The 26,484-nt window shown below is 39.9% G+C and overlaps 1 protein-coding gene across 1 annotated transcript; it reads right to left on the bottom strand.

Moving 5' to 3' along the window:
• Positions 1–2,037: 2,037 nt before the first annotated feature.
• Positions 2,038–22,449, bottom strand: FGF3 (fibroblast growth factor 3). The gene is made up of 3 exons (XM_070761591.1): positions 22,182–22,449; positions 15,407–15,510; positions 2,038–2,370 (listed from the first exon to the last, which is right to left on the bottom strand). Exons 1-3 carry the CDS (start codon positions 22,447–22,449, stop codon positions 2,038–2,040), a joined length of 705 nt encoding a protein of 234 aa, XP_070617692.1.
• Positions 22,450–26,484: the final 4,035 nt, after the last annotated feature.

Genomic DNA, 26,484 nt, shown 5'->3' with positions numbered 1-26,484 from the left:
TTTTACCACCATGGAAAACAGCAATCTTTTTCGATTTACAGGTTTTTGTGTCACAATCCTGCTTCTCGCCATTGCTTCATACTTTCCATACATGGGGGGAAATATCTGCCTTATATGAAATGATCAATGTATTTTGTAGTGCAGCTGGGCTATATATTTCTTTCACTTTAAGGAAAAACTTTAAACCTCCATCTAATGTGAGAAATCCTTTGCAACAAAACCCCCATCTAATGTGAGAAATCTTGTGCAACAGTTCTATGGTGAATAGATGAAGCATCAATAATACCAGTAGATACTTACATTGTGAAGTGTATTATCAGCATTAGTTTAGAAAACAAAACAAAATATTTGTTATTGATATTATTGAAAATTATTGTTATATCTGCTTCTTAGTAATGCTACTTACATGCATTATTTTAGCAATTTTTATGTGAAGACAGCATGAATAACCTAACCAGTGTTTATTATTCAGAGAATTTCAACATTATTTGTATGTCATTAATATGTCAAATAAATTAATTTCCTGAGAAAATGATCATAATATAATAAGTTGGTATTTGAAGTCCCAAAACATTTTAAACAGTGCTATGGAGGAAATAAACTTTCATAAAAGATACTACAGAATATTGTCTTTAGGGAATGGTTCAATAATACAAAAGAAAAACTCAGAGAAACCTATGTTACATTTGCTTTCATTGCATATACAATCCCATATTAAAAATATCCACCTGTGTCACAGATAGTCTTTGAAAATTTATGAGGAGATCACCTATGGAAAGGCCCATAGAAATTAATTTTATGAATACTTCTTCTCCTTCCATCAGAATAATTTCCACCTATTTCAAGAAAGTGACTCCTACTTATCAGGAGAAACAAAATCTGGATTCAATTCAATGTGTTTAATTATTTTGTTTACATGTTCTGCTGAAGCAATGTTTTGGAAAAAAAATATATAGTTTCCTAAGTAAGGAAAAGATATGTACAAATTTTGGTTAAGCAAAACATCCTTTTAAAAAGCACTCAAAATATTGGTAACTGTCTCTTGCAATTTCAAAAAGTTCTTCCACTTAACATCTTATATTAGTATAAAGAGCAATATAGGGCATATTTATTTATTTATTTTATTAGAGTTGGAAGGGATCTTGTAGGTCATCTCAGGCAGGAGTCCCTATACATTTATTTGACACCTTATTGGTGAGTAAAATGAAGAAAAGAAAACAAAAACAAAAAGGGAGTATACAGTACATAATAAAGTAGATCTTTCTCTAATTTTTTATAATTAGAAAAGAAAAGAACATGTAATATTTTCATCCAATATCCAAGGCTGCAACCTTTAATTATTAAAAAGATACCTGAAATTATTTAAAAATTACTTAGTTAAAAGGCATTCCCAAATTAATTGGGCAACATACTTTACAGTATTATTTATAACAAATGAAAAAAATATGAAGAACAAATATCTTACTAGTGCATCTAGCCTGTTTTGATGGAGAAAGGAAAGGTTTTCCCCACTTAAAATAACTGTTTTCTCACAGGCAGCTTCTGCCCAAACATAATTAAATGCTTATTAGAATAAAGTGACAGGCCTATTATGGACTAGTCCGGGGTAGGCAAAGTTGGCTCTTCTATGATTTGTGGACTTCAATTCCCAGAATTCCTGAGACAATCATACTAGCTGAGGAATTCTGGGAGTTGAAGTCCACATGTCATAGAAGAGCCAACTTTGCTTACCCCTGGACTAGGCGGAAATGATCCTGGGGCATAAAAAAATTCAGAAACTGATAAGGAATACTCAAACTCATTATTTCATCATGATAAAGTACATGCAAGCATGCTTTAATTTATTATATATCCTTAGCAATCGGATACACATCTAAACCATCTATTAGCAAGTATATTTGTGTGTGTGTGTGTGGTGTGTTTACATGGAATCCTTTGTTACTGGGTTCATATGGTTTAGCCAACAATATTCCTGGAATAGTAGCTCTTTTTTTGGTCTTCAATCCATCATATTTTTCCCAACTTGCAAAACGCTTCCTACTGTCCTCTCCTTCTTCTCTGGTTCTTATTTAGTGGCTTCAATAGGCTTTCTCTGTACTTAGCATTTGTATGGAATAGTTGGACCATATCATGGTCTTTGTTATCCAACACCCTAGGCAAAAAGAGAGATGATTTCTGGGTCCTGCGGGTTTTGAAGCTCCTCCTAGGTCGTCCTTTCCCATTGATGGAGACATACCAGAGTCTCTCTGCACTAGCTTTGCGTTTGCTGCTAGTGCCATTGGGCACAGTCCGATATAAACGAGATGCATAGGTGTTATAGCCCAGCTCATGGATCCTTTCCACAAACTCACATTCTGCATTGTAGGTTTCCTGGGAAAAAAAGGAGAGAAACCATCACTTTCAAAAAGCAGCACGAACAAGTGCAAAGTACAAAGCTCACTGCAATTATTCTTGGGAACACTTTCAGTTAGGCTGAACATAAAAGCAACTTCCATTTAAAGGTGTTTCGATATCCAAAGACATTTTCTGTTCTTATCAAACAAAGCAAAGAACACTAGTCTTTACCTTCTTGCCTTTCTCCATATTATGGTAACAGTGACTATGAAATGATGAAACAAAAAAGGTTTATTACAATCCATAGTTCCCTCTAAGCTGAGCAGTGAGCAATCGCTCACTTAAAAATCATCATCAACTCAGAGTTTTCCAAACCTGCCCAAAAGCCGAGAGGGAAAGAGTGAGAGGGAAGGAGAGAGAGAGGAAGAGAGAGAAACAGATAGAAAAAAGAGAGGAAGAAAAAGAGAAAGAAAAAGAATGGGAGTAAGGAAGAGAGAAAGAAAATCAAAATCTAGTTTGAAACTAGCTCAACTATTTAAGTGGCATTTTGATATTGATAGAGTTGCCCTATTATGAGCTCACTGTTATAGACACACAGTATAGTATTTTATTTTGAAATTCTCTGAGGCAAAATGGTGGGTTTTTTATTTGTTTGTTTGTTTGTTTGTCTGTCTGTCTGTCTGTCTGTCTGTCTGTCTGTCTGTCTGTCTGTCTATCTATCTATCTATCTATCTATCTATCTATCTATCTATCTATCTATCTATTTATTATTTCTGTGCTGCCCAGTCCCAAAGGGACTGCCGCTCAGACACTATATTTTTCTGCCCACCCACCCCCCAAAAAATTAGAGGGAACACTGTTACAATCTATTGTTGATTAATCCCGTGATTGATCATACTTTGCCCACCAAACATAGAAGGTGTCCAAGGAGAGATTCAACCTGGAAATAAGGAGGAACTTTCTGGCGGTGAGAGCGATCAACCAGTGGAACAGCTTGCCCTCCAAGACTAGTGACCTTCAAGAAAAGACTGGATTGCTATTGGACTAGCATGATGTAGGGTCTCCTGCACCAGCAGGGGGTTGGACTAGGTGACCTGCAAGGTCCCTTCCAACTCTAATAAATAAATAAAGGAAGGAAGGAAGGAAGGAAGGAATAGGAAAGGAGAGGAGAGGAGAGGAAAGGAAAGGAAAGAAAAGGAAAGAAATGTCTGCCTGATGCTACCAGACAATACCACTTTGGCAGAATATATTTCTCTTACTTCTACAACCCATATTTGACTTGTAACCCACCATAATTTACTAGGACCTCTAGTCGTTAATAGACAAGTATACATAGTATAATTTCCCAAATACATAAATAAACACCTATAAAAACAATATCATATGGAAAACCAAATGCGCACAGACAGAAGCTAGAATGGTAACCACTAAGCCCACAAAATATCTTCCAAAGCCACTAAGAAACTGCACATAGTCCTCAACTAGTTCACTTAGTGACCATTTGAAGTTACAACTGCACTTGAAAAAAAGTGACGTATGACCACACCTATGACTATGGTCATGTGCCCCGTGGTCATGCAATTTACATTTGGATGATTGACAACTGACTCACATTTATGACAGTTGCCGTGTTCTGGGGTCATTTGATTTCCTTTCACAGATTCACTTTCATTTCATTTCATTTCATTTTATTGGATTTGTATGCCGCCCCTCTCCGTAGACTCGGGGCGGCTAACAACAGTGGTAAAAACAACATACGACAATCCAATACTAAAACAGCTAAAAACCCTTATTTTAAAACCAATCATACATACAAACGTACCATACATAAATTGTAGAAGCCTAGGGGGAAAGAATATCTTAGTTCCCCCATGCCTGATGACAGAGGTGGGTTTTAAGAAGCTTACGAAAGGCAAGAAGGGTGGGGGCTATTCTAATCTGTGGGGGGAGTTGGTTCCAGAGGGCCGGGGCCGCCACAGAGAAGGCTCTTCCCCTGGGGCCCACCAACCGACAATGTTTAGTTGACGGGACCCAGAGGAGGCCCACTCTGTGGGACCTAATTGGTCGCTGGGATTCGTGCGGCAGAAGGCAGTCCCGGAGATAACCTGGCCCGGTGCCATGAAGGGCTTGATAGGTCATAACCAACACTTTGAATTGTGACCGGAAACTGATCGGCAACCAATGCAGACTGTGGAGTGTTGGTGTGACATAGGCATATTTAGGGGATAACTGTGTCGCTAATTTAACTACTGTAGAGATTCTCTTAACACATGTGGCAAGAAAAGTCGTAAAATGGGGCAAAACTCACTTAACAAACTACTTACTGAACAATATAAATTTTGGGCTCAATTTACGTCATAAGTTGAGAACTACCTTTAGTCTAAACTCAACTGGGAGGGCTGTTCTAGCAAAGAAAAAGAAAAGGAACACTTCATGCTTCAATTCTCCAGCACCTAACTTGCTTCATAGAATTAGGGGGCCCACTAATATGTTCTTTCAGGATAATTGACTGAACTTTGCTATTACAAGTGGAGAATGTAGCCTTAAAAATAACTTGATGCCAAATCATATCAGTCAAAAGCAGCACTTTGACATACATCTGAAAGGGTAATGGAAGCCTATGAAGAACCCAAAACACAAGTGTAATTCATTCCTTGTGATGGCCACTGCAGATAGTCTTCTGAGGCAGCTCTAATGGGGTGTAGGGCAACTTGCTGTGGCCAACTTGTTGAAGGATAATTGGATAATTCAATGCTCTATTTCATTTCATTCCATTCTTTTTTATCATTGATGACCATGTTTTGTTCAAAACGCCTGTATCTCTGGATTGAATTTCTTTATTTTATTATTATTGTTAGCCATAGTTCCATCAAAATTAATTAATGTTGCTTGTTGATACAGTCCTGCAGTGAGTTGTCCTACGATGAGTTGGCCATGGTGAGTTGGCCAAGGCAAGTTGTCTCATTCTTGCCCCAACTATAGTACATTATAGTAATCTAAGTGGATGGTGAACTGGCCATGAGTTATTGTAGATCCCTCTTCACTGTTGCACTTAAGTGAAATGTAGCTCCCACTACAGGTTGCACTGCAACAAGTGAACCAATAACCATTGACCAAGGCCTCTGTCCTCCACCTATCTAATCAGCAGTAGCCATGAATGCAGAAAGAACCCTAAGTCATGGACTTGCTCCTTCAGAAGCAGTGTTTCCTCATCTAGAGACAACACTATGTGCTGACAGAGAACCGCACGAATCCCAGCGACCGGCTAGGTCCCACAGAGTTGGCCTTCTCCGGGTCCCGTCGACTAAGCAATGTCGTTTGATGGGACCCAGGAGAAGAGCCTTCTCTGTGGCAGCCCCGGCCCTCTGGAACCAGCTCCCCCCAGATATCAGAGTTGCCCCCACCCTCCTTGCCTTTCGCAAGCTGCTTAAAACCCACCTCTGTCATCAGGCATGGGGGAATTGAAATTTCCCTTCCCCCTAGTCTTATAGAATTTATACATGGTATGCTTGTATGTATGAGTGGTTCGTTAAATTGGGGGGTTTTTAGATTGTTTTAATATTAGATTTGTTTACATTGTTTTTTTATATTGTTGTTAGCCGCCCCGAGTCTTCGGAGAGGGGCGGCATACAAATCTAATAAATACAAATACAAATACAATACACAATGCATAGACAGCAACTCAGTCAAATTTAGTTCAAATCCAGGCACTGGGACAAGATATCACCAGAATCTTCACTCTTTCCCAGGATAGCATACTAAATGATACTAAAACCCAAACTGATTGGTGACAGCTCCCAGTGACTTCAGACGGTTTTTCTGTCTAGTAAGTAGTTCTTGCTGGAGAAAGAACTAAATCATGAGGCAAGGGGGTGGCCATTGGATCAGTCTCTACCATTAGCATCAAGAAACCACTGCTAAGGAAGGAATAGAACAGGGCTGTCAAACTCACATCTCATGCTGGCCAAGCCCATGCCAGGTTTAGTGAAGGGGAAAAAAGTCCCAATATATCACATGACAATGTAAGTTTGACACCCCTGGAATAGAACATTTGCAAAATACAGCAGTGCCTCCAGTACTGATACTTGCAGTAAGTCCAGAAGGGTACAATGATCAGTAGAACTGAAGGCTACTGAAAGGGCAAATAAGATCAGAGCAGTACGCAAGTCCCATGATCCCATCCATCTCTTACCAATAACCATCCCTTAGAGAAAATAATACTCTCTTTGTCTCTTTGACAACCATAGGTCTGAACCATGATTGTCTCCCTAGACAATCTATAACTATGATAGACATGGCCCATAATTATATTTTCAGAAATTAATTACATATTCTATTTCTACACTTTGTTGAAACAGGTGATTTTATTGGCAAAAAAAATTGATGGGCCTTTTGCCCATTTCCTAAATAAGGTATTTCTTTCTTTTTTTTAAGTGATAACCCTAATCCCTAGTTACAAGAGGTGATGATATTTTTTCCTATACAGTACTATTAACAGCTTAGTTCACTTTTCTTTACATTGATATCTTGGAGATATGTTGGAAATTTCATATATCCTAATTGCCAGCCTTCATTTCAGAAATGAAGCATAATATTTCATTACTTAGCAAAAGTAAAATAAATTTCTAATACTGAATATTGTAAAAAAAAAAAAACTAACAACAGCCTACTGAATATTGTAAACAAAGTGAAACGTTTTTTAACCTTACTTCCATTTTCTCAAAACCAAGGACAGTAGCAGTATAAGATTAAGTACTTAAATCTATGTGCAAGCTATCTATGAATAATAATAATAATAATAATAATAATAATAATAATAATAATAATAATAATTTATTAGATTTGTATGCCACACCTCTCCGAAGACTAGGGGAAATTAGCACAATCTTTGTGGTAATTTCTCATAAAAGCATTTCTTCATTTAGTTTCTAGTCCCCAAATTTTTCATTCTGAATTTTGCAGTTCTAAATTCTATGCATTTCTAAATATTATCTACTATTCTGGAATGATGTGTTGGTTTGTTTTTTTCTTTAAGTTGTAGAGAATTCTCAAACAGCCCAGCAGATGGAGTAAATTTGCCTGTAAAATCAAGGCTGCAAACGGACTGCATAAACTGACCACTAACACAGATAAGAAAAGCAGATATAGAAAAGCATTTCAAAAAGCAGATAACATAATTTCCCATACAATCATTTATTATTTATTTTATTTGTGCTGTAATAGCAGGAAGAGGGGATCTGTGAAGATTCTAAGCAAGGGTCTAATCTGATTTGAGCAATGCATTTCTACATTGTACATTTCACACAAAATAAGAATGTGTTGATGTACCCCCTGCCACATTTACCCAACTGTTTCTTAATTGTGCTAAATAGGCCTTGAACTGGTGTTCTAATCTCTCCCAAAAGATATTGTTTTAGGACTTTCAAAGGGACGCGGTGGCTCAGTGGCTAAGATGCTGAGCTTCCCAATCAGAAAGGTTGGCAGTTCGGTGGTTTGAATTCCTAGCACCATATAATGGAACGGACTCCTGTTACTAGTCCCAGCTTCTGCCAGCCTAGCAGTTCGAAAGCATGTAAAAATTCAAGTAGAAAAATAGGGACTATCTTTAGTGGGAAGGTAAGCCGTGAGCTTTCAAAGTTTAGTCATGCCAGCCACATGACCATGGAGACGTCTTCGAACATCACAGGCTCTTCGGCTTTGAAAGAGAGATGAGCACCGCCACTTAGAGTCAGGAACAACTAGCACTTGTGTATGAGGGGAACCTTTATCTTTACCTTTAGGTCTCGAAATGGTGTTCTAATCTCCCCAAAATATTTTATTTTAGGACTTTCAATAAAGTGAGTTTTCATGGCTGGGGGCTGACTGGAATCACTTCTGGTTATTTCTGGTAACTATCAATTGTTTAATCACTACAACAAAGTTAATTTCTACGGCCACAACAAGGCCTCTCTATAAAACAATAGTTGCCATTATATATCATTATATAGCCGCCCCAAGTCTACAGAGAGAGGCGGCATACAAATCCAATAAATAAATAAATAAATAAATAAATAAATGAATGAATGAATGAATGAATGAATGAATGAATGAATAAATAAATAATATGCAATTTGTTTTTATTATTATTTAATACATTTTTACTTCACCTATCCCCTTTATAAGGTGACTCTGGGTACCTAATTTATTTATTTATTATTTAAATCTATATCTTGACTTTCCTTCAGGAGTTCAGCTGCTGCCTCTTCCCATTGCGCCTGCAAAGTAGATTGGACTTGGAAGCCGCAAAGTCACAAAGTGAGTTTTCATGGCTGGGGGCTGAGTAGAATCACTTCTGGTTATTTCCAGTAACTGTCCATTGTTTAATCACTACAACAAAATTAATTTCTACTGCCACAACATATTTTGACCTCTCACTAAATGGAGTAAGAATAATCTGAAATGGAGAGTTTCATGTGGTTCAGTTGTGACAACAAAAGACAATTGGGAAGCTAGCAGGAAGTAGGAAGTCATGTGAGGTCCTTGGTTAACAACCCATGCAGTCCTCACTTAACAACAGCAACCAGGATGGTCATTAAGCAAAGCAGTCACAGAGCATCATGCTTAGGGATTGTGTTGCTTAGCAATGGCAATTCCACTTCCAATTCCACTTAGCATAATCCGAAGATCAATTTTATTTATTCTCCCACTGGAGATGAAATGATGTTTGCCAGATCACTTGCTTTGGTTTTACCCTTGACTGCATTTGAGGAAGCATTAAAAATGTTCTTTTAGCTTTGAGATCCTGGCTGTGACAAAGTTTGAGAAGTCCTGGTTTAATTAAATGAAGCTGTGTCTAGAGTTAGACATAGCTTTCTTCACTTATACTTCCTGAGGCCTTTTCTCCTCCCTGGTTTTCTACTCCCTAGAACTAGAACTTCTAGTTCTCTTTTTTTCCCCCAACTCTCCCTTCCCAACACTGCTATTGTCAACAATTTTAATTTAGTTAACACAGGTGGAGAATCTAAGTTTTTCTCCTAGACAGTTCAGTGTTTTGATTGGTTGTTCCAAGGGTGGGCTACTGGAGGTTCACAGGCTAGAATTCTTTGCAGTTTGGAGAACCCCCAAATCACACTCCTGGCTGTCCTCGCCATGCCCACCCTATCCACCCCCAGCAGTCCCCATGTAACCTGTTTTGGATGAAGGTAAGTGCAGGGACTCATTGAGGGTGAAATTACCTCCCAGCGACCATTTGGACTCACAGAGTTTGCCTTCTCCAAGTTCCATCAACTAGACAGTATCAGTTGGTGGGACTGTAAGGGATGGCCTTCTCTGTGGTAGCTCCAGGCCTCCAGCTCTCTGTGATCAGCTGCCCACGAAGACCCACACCACCCCCACCCTCCTGGCCTTCCAAAGAGCTGTGAAAACCTGGTTCTGCCAGCAGGCCTAAGACCATTGAGCAATATGATCTAGCTCCGGCTACATCATAGCCGGAGGAAAGTAGGAATGAATGAATGATTTTATTTTCTGGGGTTTTAATCATTTTTATATTGTCTGGATTGTTGTGTGACAGAATCTGGAAAGAGTTGGGTGGCCTATAAATCCAGCAAACAAGCAAACAAACAAACAAAATGAATAAATAAATAATAAAAATTTAAAAAACGGGAGGTCCAGAAAGGTCGGGAAGTCCAGAAACTGGAGAGGTCGTTTTTGCCCTCCCTGAGACTTGAGGAAAGCCTCCAGATCCCGGGGAGGGCAAAAACACCCCAACCGCCATGGTGCAGGAGGCTGACAAGGCCAGCAACCGGGCAGAGAAACCCTTGCTAAAAATTTTGAAGCACACCCCTGGATTTTTCCAATTCTTCATAGCAACAGGAAAGTTATCTACTTCAGTATTACTAAGTGGAAAAGCTTCAACCTTTTCTTCCAAATGAATTTAACTGAAAGAGTAAGGCTTCTCCGCACAAAATAATTAATGTAAATAATTAACGTACCCAAAACTGTATAAATATTAGAATCACTACATGACCCCTGCCCCTGAAATTCAGATCCAACAGCAGTTCAATTGCTATCCATTTTCCCACAGGGGAACCCAACTGTATTTCCAGTAAGAAGAGTCTCCTCTGTTTAAGTCAGTGTTTCTCAAACAGTGGACCGGGCCCCCTTTGGGAGGCGTGGAGCGATGCCAAGGGGAGGCGCATGACCCCAGGGAAGGTGGTTTCTTTGTCACAGGGAGTAGGGGTTTTTTGCACCAGACAATAGAATACAGCACAGAGCAGAAGATATGAAAGGCAGATGACAAACCTCTTAAGAGTGATGGAAAAATATTGAACAGGGAGGAAAAGAAAGGGGGAGGGAAACGGAGATAATGATACAAGCGTAAGTCTCCCAAAAACTAAGACCAGGAAATAGGATGAAGTGTATGTAGCACTTGGCTTCACTGTGACTATGGTGGGAGACAAGGAAAGACCGGTATGTTTACTGTGTCTAAAAATGTTGCCAACAGACACCATGAAGCCAAATAAATTCTCTCAATCTCTCCTTCGCTGGCCAACTCATATTAGAAGCTTCTTTCTTCCTTGCCTGGCAAATTTGCAAGCGGTGATGAGCATGGAAAGGAGGAAGCGTATCAACTCTATGCTAGGTCAGTTTTGCGATTGCACTTTCATCTGTCTTCCTGGAGCACACATTTTCTGTAATGTCCCAATTGCCCAGAATTGATTTCTCTAAAAGAACACATTGATGAGAATTTATAGAAGGTCTTTAAGCACTCCTCCTCTCAGATTTATGTTCTGTTCTTATTAAGAATGCTACCTCCCTACCTGTCATCTAGGATTACAAGTTTGAAAACTTTGTAACCATTATGGATCACTATCTCCCACACACATATTTTGGAACCCTTGTGGGTTCCAAAATATTTTGGACTGTGTAAGATATTAATTATTACAAAACTGGCTCTTGAAGAACTCAGAATGTTTATATATTTTATTTTATTTTAGTTAGTTAGTTAGTTAGTTAGTTAGTTAGTTAGTTAGTTAGTTAGTTAGTTAGTTAGTTAGTTGAATATGTAAAAAATAACAGGTATAAGTATAAACATAAATATGAACATACTAAATGGATACGAATTAATGAAGACAGTAGGACAGGGACCGTAGGCATGCTGGTGCACTTATACATACACCTTTCAGACCTTTTAGGAATGGGGTGAGGTTAACAGTAGACAGTCTAATGTTAAAATTATGGGGGTTTGGGGATGTAGCAACAGAATCAGGTAGTGCATTCCAGGCATTGAATGCAAGTTTGGAGCAGTTTACCTTGAAGTTTATATCGATTGGCTGCTTTTGTATTACTGTGGCTGAAGCTGAAGAAGTCATTGATAAGTAGGACACTCTAGCAGATAACTTTGTGTACTACGCTTAGGTCCGACTGTAGGTGGTGTAGTTTTAGGTTGTCTAAGCCCAAAAATTCAAGCCTGGTGGCATAAGGTATTCTGTTGTGAGTAGAAGAGTAGAGTACTCTTCTTGTGAAATATCTCTGGACTCTCTCAATTGTATTAATATCCAATATACGCTGTGGATTCTTGGCAGATGAGCTATATTTGAGAATTGGTCTAGCAAAGGTTTTGTATGCCCTAGTTTGCAGTATAATATTCCCAGAGAAGAAGCTTTGCAAGATTAGGTTGACAACTCCTAATGCCTTTTTGACAAAGCTGTTACAGTGATCTTTGGGGCTTAGATCATTTGAGATGAGTACTCCATGGTCCTTGACAGAGTGAGGGTTGTCTACGAGGTCATATCTGCCCAGCTTGTATTTGGTGATTATTTTTTTTGCCAATGTGTAAGACAGAGCATTTGTTGGTTGAGATTTGAAGTTGCCAATTATTTGACCATTCTGACACACAGTCAAGGTTGCTTTGTAGGGCAGCAGCATTGTCGGTAATGTTGGATTTTAATGAAATAATATTTAACTGCTTTGGATTTTTATTATCAAAAGTAATGCTTTTTTATTTGGACACTACCCTATTAGTCTTCATACAATTTAGCAAACATTTTTTCATGGTTTACTTTTCTAGTTACCTGGAGTGTTTGTTGATTTACTTACAGGATCCATCTTTCTATTTGATCAAATTCAAGCAGTTCTTCAATATGTTTCTCATTGGAGTCCCTATACCAAAACAGTTAAGTGCCTTTTTGAACTATCTTTATTGGACTCTTAGGCTACTATTGTCTCTATTTGACTCTTTGGGCTACTATTTCTTTAAAAGGAATCAACATTTCAAATTATTTCATCCAAATATACAAGCCCTCTGTCGCCTATGCATGTTGATGGGTTAGCTTATTAGGACTTTTAGTTGATGTTTTACAGTTTAGAGTAAGCCACCCTGAGTCCTTTGGGATTGGGTGGCATAGAAGTCGAATAAATAGATGGATGGATGGATGGATGGATGGATGGATGGATGGGTAGACAGAAAGACTAGATAGATAGATAGATAGATAGATAGATAGATAGATAGATAGACAGACAGACAGACAGACAGACAGACAGACAGACAGACAGACAGACAGACAGACAGACAGACAGACATGAGTCCAAGGATTAAGATGGATTCAGCTGCTTGGTTCTTTGCCAACATATACTATAGATTTGGCATGCTTTCCAAAACTCTTGGGATAAGGAGAGAAATGCCTTCCCTGATATCAGATCCATACACAATAAGAATAAGACCACATGTGCTCACTCAGATGAACTTCGACAGAAGCCCTATTCTCTCTTTCTTCCATTTTTCTTTGGAACAGGGAAAACTGTTCCATGGTAATTGTCCCTTCTGGATGGACTTTTACTGCTCTTTTCCTCTTTTCAAAGATCCTGGAAAATAGTTTCTTTTCCAGGATCTATAACTAATTACCAGGGCTTATGTAATCTGGTGGTATTTAATTACTTCACTAAACAGCTTATTTTATTCCACACTGTGTCCATATTCCATCCTTTAGATATCTTCAACTTTTATGAAACCTTGAGAATAATCTTACTTCTGAAAAAGGCTTAGAATCCACTCTGCGATTCCCCCCCCCCCAAAAAAACCTTTATTTCAACTACAGTATACAGGAAATAAAATTATTCCATCTTTCACAGTAGTAAAGCAAATGCAATAGTCTTTGTGGTTGTTGTGTAAATCACTGACACAACTGGGTTGACTTTTTACCTATGCTGAATTTGCTTATAATAATTCAGTTCACTCAAATGTTGCTGATTTAGGCCACATATTACAGCTGTGTTTAGGATACAGCTATCATCCATATTAGTTGCCAAATACTTCCACAGACCAGGGGTCACCTACCCCCAAGCCACTACTGGGTCTTAAGTCATAGAAAAATAGAAACATAGAAGACTGACAGCAGAAGAACACCTCATGATCCATCTAGTCTGCCCTTATACTATTTTCTGTATTTTATCTTAGGATGGATATACAGTATGTTTATCCCAGGCATGTTTAAATTCAGTTACTGTGGATTTACCAACCATGTCTGCTGGAAGTTTGTTCCAAGGATCTACTACTCTTTCAGTAAAATAATATTTTCCCCCAACTAACTTCAGATTGTGTCCCCTTATTCTTGTGTTCACTTTCCTATTAAAAACACTTCCCTCCTGAACCTTATTTAACCCTTTAACATATTTAAATGTTTTGATCATGTCCCCCCTTTTCCTTCTGTCCTCCAGACTATACATATTGAGTTCATTAAGTCTTTCCTGATAAGTTTCATGCTTAAGATCTTCCACCATTCTTGTAGCCCGTCTTTGGACCCGTTCATTTGGAACTGAGCTGCCGAAGTGGCGGGCAAATGCAGGCAAGTGCATGTGATGCCGCTGGTACATATGAAGCTGCGCTATCTTGACACAGAACCATCCCCGCCTCCCTCCCACTGGTCCATAAAGGTTGGGGAACTGTGCCACCCATTCTCTTCAGGAACTTCAAACCACTTAATGTCTTAAAATTCTACTAGATCAAGTCGAGGTCTCCAGGAGTATTCTTCTGATCATCACCACCTAACAGCAGTGATATCTAGTTTTCTCATAGATTTCTTTCCTCCACACAATGCTCTAAGTCAGTGTTTCCCAACCTTGGCAACTTGAAGATATTTGGACTTCAACTCCCAGAATTCCCCAGCCAGCATCAGTTTTAGCATCTCACCTGGAAAGGAAAGCTACCTGATGCCAGTGTTAAGGGAAGTCATAAAAATATTCTAGTGCTCTGCTAAGGTAGAGTATAAGTCTACATAGTAAATAAATAAATAATATTTTCTCTCAATCACCTTAACTGTTGCTATTGTTCCTATATTTCTTTTTTCTTTTTTAAGACGGGATGAAAAGAGGGGAAACAATTGAATATCCAAGGCACAAATTATGCAAGGTGTATGACAGAAAATGCTCCTGTTCTGTTTGCATGAAAGCTCAGTTAAATAAAATTCTATATTAATCTTACTATGGAATAGTAAAGAGTAGATTCTCAGTCTGTTCCAATGTGCTTTCAAAGCAATATCTTTGCAATCCAGGAATTTGCAGAATGATTGACACATTTCATTCAACCTGTAAGTGACATCTCTCTCATTGGATCCAGTTTTATGTGTTCTAATATTTATTTATTTTTGCAAATGGTCTCCTATGCAATGTTTCCCCTTTTTTGAAAACTTTTCTTGTTTATATCATCAATTCTACAATTCCTTGATTTTCTCATCTGAATCAGTTGTTTACAATCCCAAACTAGAGGTCCTCAAAATATAAATGTTTTGTTTTTCATGTGTAAGTAGGATTATTTGAATGCCTATCCTACTGCACACATGAAAAGTGAATGAGTATGCCTTATGCTTGCAGTCATGTTTCAGCTAAAAGAGTCTAAGTATTGGCTGCTTAATCCCCCAAATAAGACCAAAGTACATATTTTTGTTCTTTACAATGTCCCTCCATAGGCACCTAGTAATTCTGCCTTTTTGACTACAATGGAGTTTAAATCCCTATTGAAAATGTTGGGCACTCTACTTGGTGGATGCTTTAGCTAGCTTGCCATAGTTAAGATGCCTCTGTTTTAAATAGTACTTACTGAAGCATAAAGTCGGCCTCTTTTGTTCATGGCCAGGTATCTGCCCGAAAAACAGCCTTTGATAGCAACAATCCCAATGTCCACTGCGGTTATTTCCAAAATACCTAAAAGGAAAATATAAGATCTATTTAGATGACTCACAGATGTACCATTTCATTATATATTGGTGGTAGTGTTATTTTACAAATTTTAGAAACTTTAAATACTATATGTCAAGGAGGTTGGAGGGAAATTGTTAACTCTTATTCATAAATGAGCTGCTGGATTTCCTTGGACTTTTTTTTTTTTGCTTCGTATTGAACAAGTGCTATGTTTTTGTTTATGTTTGTGAAAGTTCCCCACCATTCAAATGATAAGTTAGCCTAGCCTTCTGAGCACCATTTGACCAACATTTGACCTAACCAATATCTTCAGAACTGATATTTCTTTATGCAAAGTCTCTTTTATTCCAACTGACTCTCCAAGAGAATTGAAACATCCTCCCATTTTACTACAAGAAAAAAATGGGGGGAAATGTATTATTGACTGACAATTGAACTGAGCAGGAATTTGGACCCAGGTTTTTTGTTTCCTTGACTCTTAAAACTACTAATATTAAGCTTAAATGTTACATCCATATGGAAATCAGTATGCTTAGTAACACCACCACAGAACATACCAGCATTTACTCATACATTCATAATCAATTCCTGGTGATTGAAAATGACAACACTCAAGATGATAAGATGGGAATTGTTAGAAATAAATCCTTACTAGTAAATGCACAGCTATTTGATTGAGACTGAACTGTTTCAAAATGAAAAAGAAAAAAAGAAAGGCTCTGACATTGAACTAGGGGCTTACCTAATCCTACATGTCCATGAAAACTTTAAATCCCCTTTAATGCTTTTCTTAGCAGCCCAAGAGTGCTTGACTTATTGAAACAAATGACAAAGCTGCCCATTTGGGGACAATACCTTTGTTGAGGTTTCTGGAGGGCAAAATGGAGGAAGATAAGAGGCTGTCACATCTTAGAGCTTGGATGGACAATGAAGGGGGTTAGTCAGTTAGAAATCAAATCCTACCTTTGAGGAAAGGACAAAATGGTTGTCTACCTCCAATTTAGAGAAAGTATTTTTTTAATCCATGAAAGAACCAAGAAAGATTGCACATAATATTTATCAAAGAACTGTTTTAAAGATTATACTGAGTAACAAAAAGTTTGGAATGCGTTTACAAAGGTATAGGCAATTCTTGCTCTCTAACTAGTGCTGATGCTTACACACACCTATAATCACACACATACCTATCACACTCATACATAGAGGAATCATTGTTAAGGGAGATCCAGGTTCTAGTCTTCCCTTAGGAATAGAAGTTGGATTGTCTCTCTCTTTCTCTCTCTGCTTTAGACTTGGAATTTGAGAAGTATGTACCTGGCACTGGACCAGCAGAGGAGACTATGGTCCATAACTTTCCATGAAAATGACTATATCAAAAGATTGAAGAGGATTAACTTGGGTTGATGATAATATCACACATGGTGATATAGAGAGACAGGGATATGTAACTATTTTTAAAAAATCAATAAAAATTTATTTAAAAAAAAGAGAGAGAGAGACAGGGATAAAAAGGACTATGGCCCACAGAACACTACACAATATTTTTTTTTAAGTCACAAGAGAAGACATGTTTAAGTCACAAGAGAAGACATGTTTTTAAGTCACAAGAGAAGACATGTTTTTACATACCTGTAAAATGCATGTACTGTATTACATTTATTGGCATTTCTTGGGGAGGGAATCTTTAGTTGTATGTGGAATAATTAAACATTGGAGAAAATAAAATAATAGCATAGAAATGATAACAAAGAGATTTATTATTTACATTTTAGATTATGCCTCCAGCTATTTCAGAAATTCACCATTTTATTTTATTTTATTTGTTTTTGTCAAGTATGTATTGGTAGTTTTATTTATTTATTTATTTATTTATTTATTTATTTATTTATTTATTTATTTATTTATTTATTTATTCAATTTTTTAATGCCACCCTTCTCCTTAGACTCAGGGCAGCTTACAACATGCTAGCAATAGCATTTTTTTAACAGAGCTCGCATATTGCCCCCACAATCTGGGTCCTCATTTTACCCACCTCAGAAGAATGGTAGGCTGAGTCAACCTTGAGTTGGTGATGAGATTTGAACTGCTGATCTGCAGATCTAGCAGTCAGCTTTAGTGGCCTGCAGTACTGCACTCTACCCACTGCTCCACTTCGGCTCATAGTATACAAAGATATAACAATGTTTATACACATGATACTAGTAAGAGAGAAACATTAGGACAGGGGACAGAAGGCACACTGGTGCACTTATGCACACTCCTTACTGACCTCTTAGGAATCGGGAGAGGTCAACGGTGGTCAACTATCAGTGATACTATCCCATGTACTCAACATTTTAAAATCCTGAAGTCTTGAAATTCTGTTAGTTACCCCAGAAACAAAAGTATGTAAATCAGATTGTTCCATTGAAACCAATGGGAAACCATGAACTTCATCTTTGCTCCGTTAAACAAGCACAGTGACTATTTCTATTGTTAAACATTTAGCAATGATCATTGCATACCATATACTAACCTCATCATGTGGCTATCACTGTCTCAGACATCAGTGTCTTAGATATGAACATATAGTACCTATTTATTTAATCCACTAAGTAGTATTTTTTATGCAGAACTCCAGATGAAAGGAAGATTAAGTTTTGCCCCCAAGTATTTATCTTTTTAACAGGAAGATTGTCATAGATTTATCAAGCACAACAAAGTGGGAATGGATGAATTAAAATCAAGATATTTATATTTTAATACAAGTGACTGAAGAAAAGGAGGATATTAATGGTAGAAACTGAATTGTCAGCTTGGGCCAGCCAGCTATTGGTCACCAGTATTTTAAATCATATAGGTAGACTGCCAATATTTAAACTTATTGTGTTTTAAAGTGTTAATAGAGCTATTTGTTTGAGCCATCAGGGTTCTTTCAGATATGTAAGCTCCACTTAAGATTGCAGTCACTGATGCTTACATTGGCGAATTCATCCACAAGGGCCACAGGAGATCCAGAGATAGCTCCTAATCTCTCTTTCATGTCTGTAACTGAAAACATTTAGCAAAGGAGATCCTTTTTCTTACAGATCAAGTGGAAGTGTCCAGATGAAGATTTACTGTAGCTGTTCTACCTCTTAAAGGCGTTAGTTAAAACTTTAACATTCAAGACACAATCCTAACCCTTTTCTGCAATGCAGCTTGCATCTATCAAGAGAGTTGTGATATAATAGAGAATCCTATATTGCATATGAAATTTGGCCTACTGAATGTTTGGGGAAAGTGCTTTATTTCATTCATTGTAAGTTGTTTCTATTTAGATCTGTCCCAGCAAGGATGCTTTTTACAAGGTCAACCACAGAAAGCTGTATTATTTTCTCCTCTCATAGCATCTTCGCTTATCCTAAAGGTAACCTCCATCTACTGCACCTAAAAACTGTGTGTGTGTGTGTGTGTGTGTGTGTGTGTGTGTGTGTGTGTAGACCCTTATATTTCATTGTTCATTGACCCTTATGTTTCATTAAGAGATCATAAAACCAAACACCATGAATAAAATATATGGAATAAAATATGAAAAAAAAAGTAAGACTGTGTAAAAGAATTCAAGGCTCATCCCAGAAAAATGGAGAAAGTACAGCAAAGGAAGGAGGAAGGAAAGAGGGGAATAAGATGAAGGGAGGAAGAAAGAGGAAGAGGAAAGAAGAGAAGAGGGGAGAAGAGAGTTAGGAGAGAAGGCAAAAGGGGAAATAGGAAGAGGAGAAGGAGAAAGGGAGAGGAAGTAAGTTTAGAAAGAGAAAGACGGAGGGAAGGGAAGAAGAAAGAAGGAAGGGCTGCATGAGATGGGAAGGGAGGGTGGTTTTAAAAAAGCAACCTCAAACTAACAAAGCAATAAGACAAATATGGAATATATGTCTAAAGATTTTGTAAAAGAATGAAACGAGAAATGAGATGATAAATGTGTGAAAACATCTGAATGAGAACAAAAATAAAAAACTTTTTTTCAACATATTTCATTGTTTGTAACAGTTAATGGGACATTCAACACTTTCTCTTACAATTGGTTTTAATTCATAGTAATTGCTGTTGTTTTAAACTTTGGCTAGATCATGCCCTCAATGATACTTCACTGATAGGTGAACCTCTGCATAAGGAGCTCTGCTAGAAATGTCTGTCTTGGTGCCTATCACACATACATGCCTGGTATTCTTGGGTGCCCAACGCATCAGGGACTGAATGGTGTGTGCAATCAATCTGATTTCTGAATGCATGTCTACCTTGCAAAGGAGAACAATGGGGTTTTTTCCCCCTTCAACTGATCTATCCCTGGTGAAGTGCTATTTCCTTAAACAGGGCATAATTTCCTCTGCCCTAAATACCCAAACTTTGCCAAGACAAACAAAACAAGATTAATGGGAGGAAAGGAGGGAACAGAAAACCAAACACCAGGATGAGATGAACAGACTGAAGTGTGAAAGTCATCTTGATGTGTTATTTACACATCTTTTGGGATAGTTACCCTGATCCTCCACCCACCACATATCCAGCTTCGTGTCATAAAAGGAAGAAGGGATCTAAAGCCTTAAAGAGCCATGGGAAATCACACCTTCTGGACAAGGAAACCAAGTGACAGCTACTCACGTATCCTGCTCCTTTGCAAATTCCAGAGTGCAAGGTTTGGCTTTTTAACTGAGGCTCCCAAGTGCAGAGTGATATCCTTAGAAAGAGAAGGAAAAGGTAGCAGGAAAAACAGAGGGGCTGAGGTGCAGTGCAAAGATTTCTAACAGCAGGGATGGAAAGAAAGGGCTTATCACAAGGAGGGAAGCCCAATGGACTCTACTTGCCTGTTCTGCAAACTGAACAATGTTCTATTTGAAGAAGACCTGAAAATCCTCTTCTTTGTACTTTAAGCATTCTAGCCAAGCATCCAGAGGAATAACCTGGGATCTGTGTGTGTGTAACATAAACTGGTTACACAAAATCATTTCTATTCCTCTGTTCTCATTATCCAATAGCAAGAGAGAAGCTCCTTTTATCCTCAACACAATAGCCAAGGTATCTCCCACCTGATGGCCTGCAGATAATGTTACATCACAATGTCCCTGTTGATTGGAGATTGGGTTCAAGATGTTAGGTGTTACCAGGCTAGTTAATGTTGTGATTTGGTGACAGATTCTTTCTTCCATACCTACATTCCACACAGACTTATTTTTACCTATGTCCTATGTTTCCACAAAATATTCACTATACCAAGTGAGAAGTAGAAATAGAGGATGATAACTGAAAAGCTGCTAAGATTCGCAAGCCCAGACACAATGGAACAGAACTCTTTCCCAGGGTATTCTACAATAGTCGGAAGATTTGGGAGTAAACAGAATCAATTCTAAGACTAACTTCCAAGCAAAACTTGTGTTATTTCAAGTCTATTCCATGTATTCAATGCTCCTAAAAGTCTCAGTCTTCTTCACTGTGCATGTAATAGGAGAATCTATATTGTACCAGTTCACAAACAGACTGGTAACTTAAAAGCTTTTTTTAGTTGCTCCAGCAATGAGAAACAATGTTAATATGGTGAAAACCAAACAGCAAACTTTTCTGCTGTTAGGACAAGCATCTCTTAAGTCATATTTGGGAGGTTCTTGACTGTCTGACAAGGCCAGTCTGGAGATCTAACCCGACACATTTTCTCTTGACCTTTTTGCCTTCACTGGGTATTGAGAAGGCTAACATCTGAACTGTTATATATTTCCAGATGGGAGTATACCTGTAGTTCCTAAATTTGGGAGCTGGTCTTATATTTGTCCCTTTATTCCAAGGTTTTCTTTCCCAGTTATTTCTCCCTGGGGTGCTTAAGCGGTAATAAAACACTGGGAAGAAGTTTCCTGTCCCAACCCCAGCTGGATGCAAAGGTACTGTCTCTGGTTAGAGCATTCATTCTAGATCTTGCCCAGAGATTGCCTTTGGTAGGGATGGGGCAGGCAAGCTCCGAATGTTTGTTGTGGCTTTGGTATGCCTTTAGGTTAAGCTGGCATCTCTCATCAGCTTTCAACCCACAGACCTGTTCCTGGGAGCCTGAACAGACTTTTTTATACACAGATAACCTGAGATGGGAACTTTTCTATAGGAGAGCTGCAAAGTGCCTTGTGCGCCCTAAACCAGAGAGGTGACAAAAAAATGTGCATTTCTCTCTCTCTCTCCCTCTCTCTTTCTTTTTTCCTTATCTCTCTTTTCTTTCTCTCTCTCTCAACCTCACTTTCTTTCTTTTTTTCTTTCCTTCTTCCTCTTTCTCCCTCTCCTTTCTCTCTCTTTCTTTTTTCTTTCTCTTCTTTTCCTTTTCTCTCTCTCTCTCTTTCCTTCTCTCCCTATTTTTTATTTCTCTCTCCCTCTCCCTTTTTCTTTTTTCTTTCACTCTCCTTCCCTTTTCCTCATCTCTCCTGCCTCTCCCTCTTTCTTTCCCCTCTCTCTTTCTTTTTTCTTTCTCTCTCTTTCCTTCTTTCTCTCTCTCTTTCTGAAATAAAAGGACATCTTTTCAGCCCTGACATCGGAGGAGAGACGGAAATGCTGCTTCCTCGGACATCAGGGTCAACGAAGGGGCTTCCATTCAAAAGGGAGAGCCAAGGGGCTTTAAAACTAGGGGCCAATTGCGGGGGAGGGGGTCGGGTAGGTCGGGCGAGAGAAGCCAGCTCGGGGTACTCACTGAAGACGCTGTTCTTCTCCAAGGTGCCGTTGATTTTGCCGTTGGCATGGATCTGGAGGTGGTACTTAGTGGCGCAGTAGAGCTTCCTTCGCCGGGGTGCTCCGCCGAGATGCTCGTAAACGCCGCCTCGGCCGCCGGCATCTCTGCGCCAGCGCGGGTCGCACGCTTCTCCTTCCCGGGCGCAGGCGGGAGCCGGCGGAGGCAGCTCGGCAAAGAGCAAGCCCGGCGCCTGCAAGAGACTCAGCAGGACGAGCCAGGTTGTCACCATGGTGCATGATGGCCGAGGCGGCGCTCAGCTTGGAGCGGAGTACGAGCCCGCCAGAGCCATCCAAGAGATCTGAGCAGGAGAGGAGGCAGCCCGCCCCGAAGTCGCACCAGCGCGCAACTTGGACCCGGTGGAGACGACCGACTGGGCTAGTCGTCTTTGGTGGCTGCGGCTTTCGCTGGGAGCGCGCGGGGGGGGACGACGACAAGCGAGGGGGAGGCTGTTTGTTTGTTTATTTGTTTCAATCAGCGTCGGTTTCGTCCCCCTCCTCTTCTTCTTCTTCTTCCTCCTCCTCCTCTCCCTCCCCCCAACACCCAAAGACAACGCAAATCTGGTTTAGATCTTGAGTGAATTGAAAGACGCCTAGGAAGTCTCGGAGGAGGAGAAGCTGGCGACTGGGGTACCGGTCTCCAAAACTCGTGAATGAGAGAGTAAGGGGGAGAGAGAAAGAGGGGAGGGGTCGAGAGGGCGAGTAGAACTAGAGAGAGGAAACTGAGGGCGGGCAAGCGGGGGTGGGCACCTAAATCCCCCAGAGAAACGAGTGCGTAAAATTCGTGCGTAAAAAAGAGAAAAAGCGCGCGGCAGCAAATAACTGGAAGAACTTCCTGACGACCAACCAGTGGAACGGCCTGCCAGCGGAACTCCCCAACTTTGGACATTTTCAAGAGGAGATTGAACTGTCATTTGGATGGGGTGCTGTAGGATTTCCTGCTTAATCAGGGGGTTGGACTGGATGACCTGCAAGGTCCCTTTCAACTCTAATAAACTGCCCTGCAGCCACGTTAAGGGGGAAGCAAACCCCTCCATCGATCCGGACACGTTTGCGCTTCATCTGGTTCCTGCGCAACGTGCAACCCACGTGGGCCAGACAGGTGGCGGTCTATCTGTCTGTCGCAAATACCCCTGTCGCCCACTCAACCCCGGGTCCAGCCTCCCCACGCCGCCAGCAACCCCACGGGGGTTTATTTTGTTCCCTCCTCCGTGCGCCGTTTCTAAAGAAGAGCGAAACAAACGCGCCCTCCAGTCCCAGGACCAAGGGGCGTCCCCAATGTTAGGTACCTTTCAAGGAGAGGAGAGATTCGGGGCTGGGGCCGGACGTGCCCCGTCCTTCCTTTGCCTCGCTCGCCCGGTGTGTCGGATGAGTGACGCGGATGAGTGATGTACAAGGGAGCTTTTAAAAATAATACTTTGGAAACGCAAAGAAAGCACAAAGAAAAAGGTTTTTGTCTGGCCAGCTCGGGAGGCGGGTAGAAAAACAAAAACAACCGAACGCCCACAGTTTTGAAGACTTCGCAGACAGATCGCTTGGGGGGATTTGAGCCGATGTTCCTTTTATCTTGAATGCAGAAAGAAAAAGATTTCAAGCTCTACGATTTTAGCCACTTTTTTTATCGTCTTGCTAAGGAGGGATACCCACTCACACACGTTACCCAGCTGTAATTCGATGGGTTTTCGTTTTAATCTTTCAGCTTTTAAACCTAACTCAGTGCAAAAGAGTCGTCCTCAAGGATTCCTTGTTTTTAATCTCTCCTATAAATCTAGCAAGAAAATTAGGATTTTAAGACGTTTAAGATGAATCTGGAATAATAACCACTGGTTATTAATCAAATAATCCCTAATCGGTTATTTGTCCCAATGTATTCGAAAATATGGCCGTGCTCCTAATCTTATGCTAATTTATCTAGAAAGAAGCACCAATATGCAATGGATCTTAATTTGAAGTAGATGTCTTTTATAAACACCTGAGGCGGTGGGCGACTTCCCCAGCCAATTTAGTTTTCTCCACTAGCGAGATCTTAAAATATATCCATGTCTAGATTAAAATTAAGGACATTCAAGATTTTAAGATACTCTGTACATAAAGAGTGCATGTTCCGGTCTGCGGGAAAACTTTGTTTCCTAAGCGAAGGGCAAAAAAAATACAAATGCAAGATTTAAATACTGTATAGAAATCTAGGCAATAAATATATATTCACGCTCTGCCCCTCCCTCTCTCTCCCATTCCCTCCCCTCCTCTCACACACAATATGTTAGTGAAAATTTCGATCTTATGGGAGAAGCCAGCTTGATAAACACTTGGATAACCATTTTTTATATAAATATTTTTAATTATGGAAAGAAGGATGTATGCATGTATACTGCTCAAAAAAAAGGGGGAACACTTAACACTTAAACAGCACAATATAACTCCAAATAAATGAAACTTCTGTGAAATCAAACTGTCAATCTAGGAAGCAACACTGATTGACAATCAATTTCATTTTGTTGTCAGCACGTTCAACTTTGTACAGAACAAAGTATTCAATGAGAATATTTCATTCATTCAGATCTAGGCTATGTTCTTTGAGTGTTCCCTTTATTTTTTGAGCAGTGTATATATTTGTGTGTAATCCTATCTAAAGTTAACAATTTATTTTAAAAAAAATCTTTTCCATTGGTTCCAAAACTGGCTCGGACAAACACAACGCAAAGAGAAACACCAACAAATATCTTCTTTCTTCCCCAGGAAAATAAAAAAACTCTGGGATGTAAAACGGATAGCAGCCGTATCTGGTTACTAGAGCTGGCAGGGGCACTTCAACGATGTTTTTGAAAGGTTGGGAAAGGCGCATTCAAAAGGCATTGTCTAAACACCCCTCCTCCTCCCCCTCCGCCTCCTCCCAATCTTTTAAATATAGCGATCCCGCCACTGTGGAAACTCGATCGCCCAGATCCCGGTGAGAAATGGGCAGCAGATCATTTTCTTGGACCGATCCCCCATATCACCACCCCGAATCCATTTCTATGCCAGCTTCATTCGTTTCTCAAATGAAGCCTTAATGCAACGCGACTCAGGATGATGAGAGTTGTAGTCCAAGTTTTGTTTTGTTTTGTTTTGTTTTCAACCGCAGTTGGTGAAAGTTGGTGAAAGCTACCAATGACTATCCTGCAATGCAGAGATCTCCAAACTGGACCACTTTAAGAGTATGGATTTCAACTCTTTGCTGGCTGGAGAATTCTGGGAGTTGAAGTCCACAACTCTTAAAGTGCCCAGGTTTGGGGACCCTTGCTGTAATGGGACTCCGACGGCGTGTCTTTTAAGCGCACTGTCATCAGTTTCCCTACTTTAAATCGCCGCCCCTCGATCTTTGCTGCCTTCAGCCTCGAAACGAGCCGGGCTTCCAGTATAGCCACTGGGCAGCCTTACAAGAGAGGCTCATTCCGGTTCTTGACCCTCCCCGCCATCCGCTTCCCCCCCCACCCCCCAAAAAATTGATTTTGGCTCCAAGGAAAGATTGTGGAGTTTGCCGTCCTAGTCACCTAGGCCAGGGGTCAGCAATCCGCGGCTCTGGAGCCACATGTGGCTCTTTCATCCCTCTGCTGTGGCTCCCTGTTACTCAACATATGTGCCATAACTGCTACTGTGCGACACCCATTGACGTGCAATTTGTTAAGCACGTCAACAATCCAACCCCATGAAAAGTTTCCAAAAAACCCAGAATCTTTAATTCAACTATATATATATGCTAGTTTTGTGGCCACTCAGGATAGTCAGCCACGGGGAGAATTTTGTGGCTCCCAGTGTTTTCTTTTCTGTGGAAACAGGGTGCAAATGGCTCTTTGGGTGTTTAAGATTGCCAACCCCTGACCTGGGCTAACCCGGTCGGAACAGCCCCTGAAGTTTTCCAACGTTTTGTCTTGCCCCAATTAAACCGGTTTTATTTCTGCACGCCCACTCAAACACACACACGCACACACACACAAATAAACAAACACAACCCTCTTAAACGTCTCCCTTTTGCACATGGTAAGTTGTCTGGCCGACTTAAAATAACATCCACGGGGCACTTTGATGTGGTCTCCTTCGAACCCGAGGGTGGCAGCTCAGATGTGGTCAAGCGGTCCTTTTCTGGACATATTGTTGATTATGGACTTGGTCTCTTCTCGTCTTGGCCCCAAAGGAATCATCATCAAAGGGCACTTTTGAGTCTGTTAACTTAATGGAGCGGAGGAAGACCAGGCGGCGGCGGCTATGCGCAAGTCGAGCCTCCGAATCGA

Source organism: Erythrolamprus reginae, chromosome 1, assembly GCF_031021105.1.
Source record: "Erythrolamprus reginae isolate rEryReg1 chromosome 1, rEryReg1.hap1, whole genome shotgun sequence".
In the NCBI taxonomy this organism is placed as follows: Eukaryota; Metazoa; Chordata; class Lepidosauria; order Squamata; family Dipsadidae; genus Erythrolamprus; species Erythrolamprus reginae.
This window is presented reverse-complemented; position numbering and strand designations above follow the sequence as displayed.